This window comes from Cucumis melo, chromosome 6 (assembly GCF_025177605.1).
Source record: "Cucumis melo cultivar AY chromosome 6, USDA_Cmelo_AY_1.0, whole genome shotgun sequence".
NCBI lineage: Eukaryota > Viridiplantae > Streptophyta > Magnoliopsida > Cucurbitales > Cucurbitaceae > Cucumis > Cucumis melo.
In genome coordinates this window covers 11528136-11538233 of record NC_066862.1, presented here as the reverse complement: position 1 = coordinate 11538233, position 10098 = coordinate 11528136, and the positions used below count along the sequence as shown (strand labels likewise).

The 10098-nt window shown below is 34.9% G+C and overlaps 1 protein-coding gene across 4 annotated transcripts; it reads left to right on the top strand.

The window, feature by feature from the left end:
- Window positions 1–2232: 2232 nt before the first annotated feature.
- LOC103496163 (probable receptor-like protein kinase At1g49730) lies at window positions 2233–9555 on the top strand. Of its 4 annotated transcripts, none has more exons than XM_008457912.3 (11): window positions 2233–2363; window positions 2457–2718; window positions 5064–5238; window positions 5684–6235; window positions 7041–7331; window positions 7469–7727; window positions 7817–7896; window positions 8281–8348; window positions 8481–8570; window positions 8759–8843; window positions 8928–9555. In XM_008457912.3, the coding sequence occupies exons 3-11, from the start codon at window positions 5154–5156 to the stop codon at window positions 9485–9487; spliced, it is 2070 nt and encodes a 689-aa protein (XP_008456134.1). In that variant the 5' UTR covers window positions 2233–2363; window positions 2457–2718; window positions 5064–5153; the 3' UTR covers window positions 9488–9555. The 4 variants fall into 4 exon arrangements, with proteins under 4 accessions (XP_008456134.1, XP_050942282.1, XP_050942284.1 ...); XM_051086325.1 differs by having other exon boundaries at window positions 2457–2722; XM_051086327.1 differs by lacking the exon at window positions 5064–5238 and having other exon boundaries at window positions 2236–2363.
- The last annotated feature ends 543 nt before the right edge of the window (window positions 9556–10098 follow it).

Genomic DNA, 10098 nt, shown 5'->3' with positions numbered 1-10098 from the left:
GAGGAGAGGTGAATGAACGGTAAAGAAAAATTCTGTTTCAAATTTTAGATTTCTCTCGGTTTTACACAAAGAACAAAAATCTCTGCAAGTTTTCTCCTCTCTATCTTTCAATAAGAAGGATCCCGATAGAATCGCCGGGAAGATCTTTCAAAAGCATCCCCACTTCTGAAGGTTGATCAAAAGAAGTAATAAGTCGACCACCAAGATCATGATAATGAGAAGGTGAGATTAAGGAGATCCTTATGAAGATAAGACACATGAACTTACTTCAAAATACTTGAAAACTATTAAGTCCAGGCCACACCGAAGAGATAAAATGTAACGACACAACTCTTTATACTAAGCAGAGGTCATTACTAAAAAGAAACAATAACAAGAAACACTTTCTTGAAACGAGAGAAACTATATTTTCATTAAAAACGAAATACTGAAACACTGGTACATAGACGCGGAAACAAAATTGAGTTCCCATATGGTATGTCACATATCCTTCTCTGTTAACTTTTCATTAGAGCTCTGTAGAGCAGTACTCCTAAATTGGCACGTTCCCCAACACATGCAATCTCGATTCTACTACTAGATCTTCGAACTAAATTTAAGAGACCACATGTAATTATGATTATGCATTGATGGTAGCTAAAATACATAACTTGATGCTATTGATAATGATTGTCATTATATTAATAATTGATAATGATGACTGATATTATGTATTTATGAGAGAGAATTATGGTTGAATAAATATATATGTGTTTATTATAGATTTTGGTGAAAGAAAAATAATAATAATAAAGAGTTATTATTATTATTATTATTAATGGTTATAAATGCCTAAGATTTTATACATTTAAGGAATTTATTTAGAAAAGATAATGGGAATAAAGATATATATATCTGTTGGTATTATATATATATAAAGGAAATAATAATAATAATTATAAATATTATTGTTATTATTTGGGTCTATAAATTGCATTGAAATCTTAAGTTGGAAAGTAAAGGAAAAAGAAAAAAAATATTTTTTTATCTTCTTCTCTAAGATAACCGATAACCGTACATTAAGATTGGTCTTTTGGAAAGCTTGAAAATTTAAAATCATTTATTTAAAATGATTTAAAATGATGAATTTTTCCATTAAGGATAAGAGAATTTTTCAACTTCGATTAGCTTACCTTCACCAAAGACCAGAGATATTGCTATGGGATGACAAATTGCACGTTTCGAGAACGTGCCAGTTTAGGAGTATTAAGGACTATAATGGAAAGTTAACGGACACCTAGCGGACTAATAGTAGATCCCTTATGAGTAGAGGAAAGCTGTCAAACGACAGAGAATGATCCGTAACATACCATATGGGGACTCAGTTTTGCTTCCGCATCTATGTACCAGTGTTTCAGTATTTCAATTTCCCTCGTTTCAAAAAAGTGTCTCTGGTTATTATTTCTTTTTAGTAATGACTTCAACTTCGTTACATAAAAAAAATTGTTTGTTCCAATGATTTGGTGTTTAACATGGGAGATGAGATTAACGAGGCGCTAATTAATTAGAAACACTTCTCTAAAGGAGTACGTCCAACTAGGTAGAAGAAGGAGGTTGAAAAAGGATAAGAAAAGAGATGAGGCAAACTAAACTAGAGGGAATCACCCAAATGAAGATCATAATCCAATCTCAGAGAGTGGTGAAACAGGAAAAGAAAATCCATGATGGAAGAAGCTAGGCATGAACCAGGATTTGAGAGTTGTCAGCATGAACCAGGATTTGGTGAAACATGAAACACTTCTCTAAAGGAGTACGTCCAACAAGTTGTTTTATGATTTTTCCCAAAACCAACACCCTCCTTTTTACAATTTTTTGAAACCAACTCAATCTCAAAAAATTGGATTATGTTTTAAGAGAGGAAGAGTAAGGATTTTGAAACCAACTCAAAAAATTGTAAAAAGGAGGGTTTTCACTTGGGAAAAATCATAAAACAACTTGTGTGTCATAGCAGTAGGAGTACTATTTGTAACCAATCTTAGGACAAGGTCCTTGACTAATGCCTTGCCAAATATGGCAAAACTATCGGCTGTAAAAGTGAGATGCAATATAATGAGCGGAATCTAAAAAATATACTTAGCATTTTTCTTTAAGTATAAAGTATTTGCCAACATGAACATACTGACGTGAAATATATATGATGGAGTAAAACTTAAAGTGACTAATAATTGTCGTATAAAAAATGGGTGCAACCGATGTCCCATTTTTAGGGGCACAGATGAAATTTGGCTCTCTATTTGAAATCAGATGAAAGTTGCTTGATGCTGATGCAAGCATCCTGTGAAATATCGATTTAACCCATGAACATGCTCTATGAACTAAATCGGGTACGTGGAAATCGTTTCTTACCCTTGCTTCTCGCTCCTTTATTTTGCTTTATCGACTTTTCCTCTTCAAATCTGTTTTACACTCCCCTTCAGATTCTTCCTCTCACCTCTTGGATTGCTCTCTCTTCTCAATCTCGCTCTAATTCACGCGAGGGAGAAGGAAGAATTCACATAAGAAGACAGAGAGGTTTCAGAAGATGAAAGTAGAAGGAGAAGTTGTAGAAGAAGAAGAAGAAGAAGGTATAAGACGAGAGATTTTTTTGAAAATTTGGAAATCAAGAAAACGAACCGAGCAACAGAAGAAGAAGTGATGAGGAGAGAGAGAAAGAATCAGGGTGATTTCACGAGGAATGATGTAAGTAAGATACACTAATCTTTGTATAAATCCGTGACATTTAAAAAAGTACTTTTTATACATAATTGACTAAAAAGTCAGAAATTGGTAAAAAGTTCAAATCCGTGATGTTTGTTTAGGAAAGATGGAGTGAGGTATTTGAATATTAAACAAAGTGATTAAACTTTATGGTTGAGATAGTATAATAACAAAGAGAAAGAAGACATGAAACACTTGGACACAGTATATATAAAGAAAAAACATAATTTGATGTTCGTAAAACTAAAAGACAGTCTGTTTACACACAAAAATTTGAAGAGAGAGAGAGAGAGAATATGTTTTGGCTGTATCAAAACACAAAAAAACAGAGCACAAAAGTAGAAGCAGTGGGCACCACTCAATAATCTGTTTCTTGCCATGTAATTTCACATGCTCGTTGTGTCACTTCCAAGGACATGGATGCTTTTGTTTTACCTTTATTATTATTATTATTATTTCTTCAACTACAGCAATACCAATAACAACAACCTTCTCATTTGTTTTAAAAAATTATTTCCATTCACCACTCTCCAACTTCCCGTGTTTCAAAATTATCTTTAAAGGAGTGTTTGTGTTAGCGAGTGGAGTTCACAAAATTATGTCTACAATTTAAAGTTTTAAGATAAGTTTCTATGAAAAGTAGATTAAGAAGAGAAAATGGAGTCAATTAATAAATGTGTAAAGCAAAGATGGCTAATTTTTCAATAAATGTAAAAGTAAGAAAAAATAAAGAGATGAGGTAGTCCATACAAGTACAAACTTCAATAGAGTTTAGTTTACTATTAAAATTTAGTTATCGACTCTTAAGTAGATAACCATTAGAATACTAGATGAACTTACAACAAGGAGTTGGTGATTGGAAAGGAAGATTGGGACTTCCATATTTGTTTACAAGTCCTAATTTTTCTTTTAAAATTCTAAGATATATTTCAGTGGTAGTTTCGAAAGCTTTATAAAAAGTTTAAAAAATGAGAAGGACAATGCTAAGGATTATTTTGTGCAATTTAGCATTTTCTTTATATGATGAGCCTTTGCCTTTCTCAATTCAGTCTATGTGAGAAAAGGGGGTTTTACTTGCACAGTTCTTTTTCACTCTGCTTTACTATGTATAATCCTAAATACAAATAGAGAGAGGGGAGAAAAAGTATTTTTGCTTGAAAGTCTTTTTTTCTCATAGACTTCTGAACGAGATTGAGATAAAGGGGCTTTGTTTCTATGGGTCTTTTTTTTTTTTTTATTCCTTCTTTTGAAAAAGTGGTCTTTTCCTCTCTCCTATAGAACTACAACTATGATGCTGGAGAGAGAGAGGGGGAGGTGGGGGGAATAAAAATGGATTTTTCTGATATGGGTCTTTCTCTCTCTCTGGTATTATATAATGCTACAGAGGGAAACAGAGAGAGAGAGAGGGAAAAAGAGGGATTTTTGATCATCTTTCTCTGTCTGTGTGCTTTTGTAATTACAAATTACTGAAAGAGGTGTATTTTGGTCTTTTTCTCTCTGTTTTATTTTACTATCAAATTGTTTTTGACCCATTTGTATGTGTTGCAGTATGTTTTGAGTTTTTAACTTCAAAATGAAGTTATAAATGAATAATTTGATATAATTTTCAATAATGATGGACTTGATTATGGAATGAAACCTTTGAGGAAAAGTAAAGAGTTGGCTTAAGAGATTCTTCAGCTAAGATTCAAGAATTTCAGATTTTCCTTATGATAATGTGTCCCTTGTTTTCTAAAATTGAAATTTTCTTTTGTTTTTAGCAACCCAAACCTGGATTTTAAACTACAGTTGCAGACCATTAATGGCTATTATTAACGCCATTGATAAAGTATAAAGTTACAATAATTGAACATTAAAGCAAATAATGTCTGTATTTCTGTTTAGAATGTCATAAATTAATGAGAAATATTAAGTCGTATTTTGTCAACAACTTTATGCTTTTCTGATAAATGTCCCGTGAAGATTGTTTGATTACCGATTTTTGACGTCATTTGTTCTTAAAAGTTGGAGCTTTTAAAGCTAAAAGTAAAACCCACAAGTTGCAATGTGTAACAAACAAACAACGATGAATTTGATTCTCGAGTCTGTCTTTTTTAGTCAATATTGCTTCTGTAATCTTCTTCTTCCAGTACCCAAATTATAATTTCTTCTTTTTTTTTTTTACCTTTTTTTATAATTGTCAGTCGCACTTCCATGGGTTTTTGGGTCCTACTGGGAGATGTAACCATAAATCGTATAACAAATTGGGAGAAACAGATTTGAAACACTCGCTCTCACACGCTTTAACCATTTCTCGATTCCTCACTCTCCTTTTTTATGCTTCTTAGAATGTGGTAAAACGGTCGCCGCTTCTAAGCGCCACCGGCATTTTTGCTGCCTCCGGCGGCGGGAACTTTTAAAGGGTCTTTGTCCCGATCATGGCCGCCACGGCACTGAGTAGAGCTTTGTTTCTAATGGGGTTTCTTCTCTTTCTTCAACTTCAGCTTCCTGAAACAATGGCGGGTCAGTCACTATATCTCTGTATCTCTCTCTTTTGATCTTCGTTTTTCACAATGCGATTTGTTTTCTGGAGCTGATTTCTCTGATCTAGTAACAGTTCTTTTGAGAAGAAATGGTGTTTGTTGAAATGGGTTTCTAGTCTTGTTTAGAACAGAGTGAATGAGGAAAAAGATCGGTGGAATGATTCAGGGTTAAATGATTCTTTATTTAGGAAGAAGGTCAATTTGAAATTTGAATCTGTATTGACTTCTGGGATTGTTTTTACCTTCTATTTGTTGGAGCTTGAAGGTTGCTTTTGTGGGCCGAGGTCTTATTTGGCTGAGTTTGGTTTTGGTTGTTTTGTTGTTTTTGGATTAAGATGGGAAAGGTTTCGGGTTGATTTTTCACGAGTCGACATTATATTTCAATGGTTAGCTTTTAATTTCTTCTTGTTCTAAAAATTTCACAGATTGTCCCTTGGACTTGAGTGGATCAAACTTTACTTTAGTTGCCTCTATTTGCTCCAACCCCAATGAAAGAGGGAAGTGCTGCCGCCATATCAATGCATTTGTTGCAGTTTCTGTTGCTCACCTTGCAAATGCAACAGGTGAATTGGGAGTTTCTTCCGACTTATCTGACATTTGCTTGCAATTTATACTTCAAACCATGGGACTGCATGGAGTTCCTAGAAATGCCATGGTTTTCTGTGGGGTTGGAACCAAAATTCCAGTGAACTATGCGTGTAGAGGTCGAGAAACTGTCACACAGATGCTGGAATCTCCAAAATTTACAAATGTCAGTGAAAATTGCAAGTTGCCAATATCAGAGGAGAGTACTTGTAGGAAGTGTATTAATTCTGGGATTTTATATCTCCACAATCTGATCGGAAGAGAAGATAATATAACGTTAAATACTTGTCGTGACGCTACGTTTGTTGCACTTGCTAGCCAACTTGATCCTGCTTCAGTTATTGATCTAGCAACCTGCTTCTTTGGAGTTCAAGGCTTTAACAAGCCTCCAGGTATGAATAAAAAATAAGCAAATACGAAAGTTGTATAGCTCCTCTTCTGTAAGAGCCAGACAGGCTTGGTTTTTTTCTTTGCATACACTTTAATTTCAATAGCTACCATTTGCATAATGTATGTTGCTCAATGCCATCTGTCTCTAGTTTCACAGAATGTTGTTAACATCATGTGAGAGTACTAACTAGTAAGGGATATTTTGTAGAATATTAGTAGGAAACTAGTAAAGACGTAGTGGTAACTAGTTAGTGGTGAATTGGTTATAAATACAGAGGTTGGGCATCTTAGATGGAAAGATCATTTTAGCAAGTTACTCCTTAGTGGATTGGTCATGGGAGAGACATAGCCCTCTCGAAAAGGCTATTAATATTGTGACTTCTTCGTTGATATTGCAATACAGTTGTCTTTAGTGTTTTTCATATATTTTGTGTTTGGGTACCTAACACGCCATTACGTAGGTATCATTTATACGTCAGTTGTAAAGTTTATTTAAGAATAAATTTTTAGCAACCCATGAAGGTAGGTATTTGCTTACACAAACAGACTATAGTAGACTAAACTGTAGTTTTAAACCTTAGATCACCATCCACGCTCCTTTTATAGGCTATTATACTTTTCTGATAAAAGAGGATATTAGGTGAGGGGATGGTGCACACAGAAGAGGGCATTATTTTTCTACTCATGATTTGTTGGTCAGATACAAGTTTCCGTAATCTTGGGTAATGATTTATTTTTTATTTTTCCCCAAACTCATCTTCTCCAACTTAGACTATAGTGTGATTTAAATTTTCATGCTGTTGTCAGCTCCACCCCCATCTTCGACCACACCAGAAATTTCCCCAAGTCCATCAGCTGCTGAAAGCCCGGGATCACTGACGCTTGATGTTGCTGGTGATAAAAGTCACCAACATCATTCCTACCATCTGACATTAGTGGCGGGTATTGGCATCGCGGTGACTGTCGCTTCTGTAATGATGCTGGTTGTCTTGATTGTGTTGATTCGAAGGAAAAGCCGAGAGCTAAAGGATTCTGATAAGATGGATGCCAACTCTTCAAAATCTTTCCCCTCTCGTCCCATGAAAAAGTATCAGGAAGGTTGGGTGAATTATCTCTACTCCTCTCATTTTTCGAGTTTTTTGCTTAGCCTTGGGAACATTCATGTCCGAGTCATCTTTCAGTTGTCTCTTTCTTTTGTGTCTTATGCCCTCTGTTGTCTCCGGCATCTCATGCAGGACCTTCTATGTTTAAAAAGTTCAGCTATAAGGAGATCAAGAAGGCAACAGATAGTTTTAGTACAACAATTGGTCAAGGAGGATATGGAACTGTTTATAAAGCTCAGTTCACCGATGACGTAGTAGTAGCTGTGAAGAGGATGAACAAAGTCTCCGAGCAGGGTGAAGATGAATTTGGCCGAGAAATTGAGCTGCTTGCAAGATTACATCATCGACATCTTGTTGCCTTAAGGGGCTTTTGTGTTGAAAAGCATGAACGGTAGTTCACTAAATGTTAATACTTTTGCGGAGGCATTTAACATCGTGTGATAGGCAACATGAAATGCTACGTTTTTTTTTCCATGTCAGGTTCCTTTTGTACGAGTTTATGGCTAATGGAAGCTTGAAGGACCATCTTCATGGTATGTCAGTTTCTTTAACGGACTCAGGTTGTTCTTTCCTTTTTCCCCCTTGTATTTCTCAAAATATGAATGACGTTTCATTCTAAATTATTTTAAACAAGATTAACTGAAATGCAGTTTCCGGAAATTATTTATGAAAACAATCTTCAGACGATCTTTCAACAAAATTTGGTTTAGAACCTACTGTTACTCATAAGCTCCTTGGGGCCTGGTCGCATCCTTTTAGAATGAAAAGAAAATTCCTGATGAAATTTCATTTGAACCATTTTTTCTTGGATACGGTTGGAATCAAACGGAAGAATCTAAAAGTATTTAGAAACCCTTTCAAGTGTGTAGGTTAAATGGATGAGCTTCTTTTTATCATCCTCACTTGCATTTTGTATAAATGAATTCTTTCTCACTCTCGTGCAGCTCCTGGCAGGACCCCTCTAAGTTGGCGGACAAGAATCCAAATTGCCATTGACGTTGCCAATGCTCTGGTAGCGTGCTAATATTCTTATTCTCATGAAGAGCTAATAAACTAATAGATCAACCATCATCAAAAGCTGGTTTCTGCAACTCTTTTATTGAATGCAAACCATTTACCATTCGTCTGAACTTCTCCTATGCAGGAGTATCTTCACTATTATTGTGATCCTCCACTGTGCCACAGAGACATCAAGTCCAGCAACATTTTACTGGATGAGAACTTTGTAGCTAAGGTAACCGAGCAAATTCGTTTGTAATGACAAATATTGCTCTTTTCTTTTGTTTGGACCAAGGGCAGGTTGCCATATGACAAATTTGTATTAGGAATTCCAACATAGATTTACAACTGAACTGAAGATAAATTTCGGTTACAATCAGATCCAAATGCTATAACTTATTATAATTCTATCTTATATTCCAGGTTGCCGATTTTGGCCTTGCACATGCTTCAAAGGGCGGTTCTGTTTTTTTCGAACCTGTAAATACGGATATCCGAGGAACGCCAGGTTTGGAAGACAAGGAGTTGTTCAACTTGTGTGTGGATATTACCATTTCATAAGCTAGTAATATCTCATTGCTTTAATTTCCAGGTTATATGGATCCTGAGTATGTCATCACACAAGAACTTACTGAGAAAAGTGATATATACAGCTATGGTGTACTACTTCTGGAAATAGTTACTGGCAGACGTGCGATACAAGACGGGAAGAATCTGGTTGAATGGTCCCTAGGGTACATGATTTCAGATTCAAGGATATCTGAATTAGTAGATCCAAGTATCAAGGGCTGTTTTAACTTGGACCAACTTCACACGGTCGTGTCAATTGTGAGATGGTGCACCGAGGGAGAAGGCAGGGCAAGGCCTTCAATTAAGCAGGTGCTTCGACTATTATACGAGAGTTCGGATCCAATGCATCAAGGGCTCATGGAGGCTGTGGATGATGAAGAATGTGAAGGGATTGAAGGGAGACAGAGCATGAGCAAGAGAAAAATGCATAAAAGTGATGTGATTTTCCATAGTGGAGATGGAAGGTATCTTGCTTCTTCATCAAGCACATCTAGGTCATATTGTAGTAGAAGCTTTTTACTTGAAACTGGTTCACCACAGTCTCCTCCCAATATTTATTCTGCCTCAGACCAATTATTTTAGACTTGACAAACTGTATGAGCCATGTTTGACAGAAGTTTGACAGTGGAAAAGTATTGGTTTTGTAATCATGATTTGTTTTCATTCTTTCCATGGCTACACCTAGAAGGAAAAAAAAAAGTTAAGGAGTTTGAAACGTACTTCATTCACATTTTTGGTTAATGCCAAACCACAATTCTTAAAAGGCTACACCTAATGTTATTTACTTATGTACGGTGAGTCATATTTTTCTTAATTAGAAAAATTGAACCAACAACATTAGAAATTACAATTGTATCCAACTTACTATCATATGAACCTCCATTTCATTTATTCTATTAAAGCAAAATCATTCTTTACTTATCTACTAAATATAATCACATCATCATTTAGTATAAACTAAATACAGTCCTAGTAGATTCGACCAAAATTTTTTACTTTTAAAAATAAAACAAATAAAATAAAATAGATCAACCATCATCGGAAGTTAAATTACTAATCTTACACTGATAAGATTTGTCAAAGAGATTATTTTGGTAGAGAAATTGAAAACAAAAATATAAAAACAAGAAACAAATCTATGGAAAGATATATTTTAATGAAAACAGAGTAACTCAATATTGTATTTCTAAATG

Excerpts from the sequence above, each read along its gene's own strand:
- LOC103496163 (XM_008457912.3), top strand. The coding sequence starts at position 5,154 with ATGGCCGCCACGGCACTGAGTAGAGCTTTGTTTCTAATGGGGTTTCTT. Across the intron at positions 6,236-7,040 it reads AGGCTTTAACAAGCCTCCAG|CTCCACCCCCATCTTCGACC; the intron begins GTATGAATAAAA and ends TGCTGTTGTCAG. Across the intron at positions 8,844-8,927 it reads GGATATCCGAGGAACGCCAG|GTTATATGGATCCTGAGTAT; the intron begins GTTTGGAAGACA and ends TTTAATTTCCAG.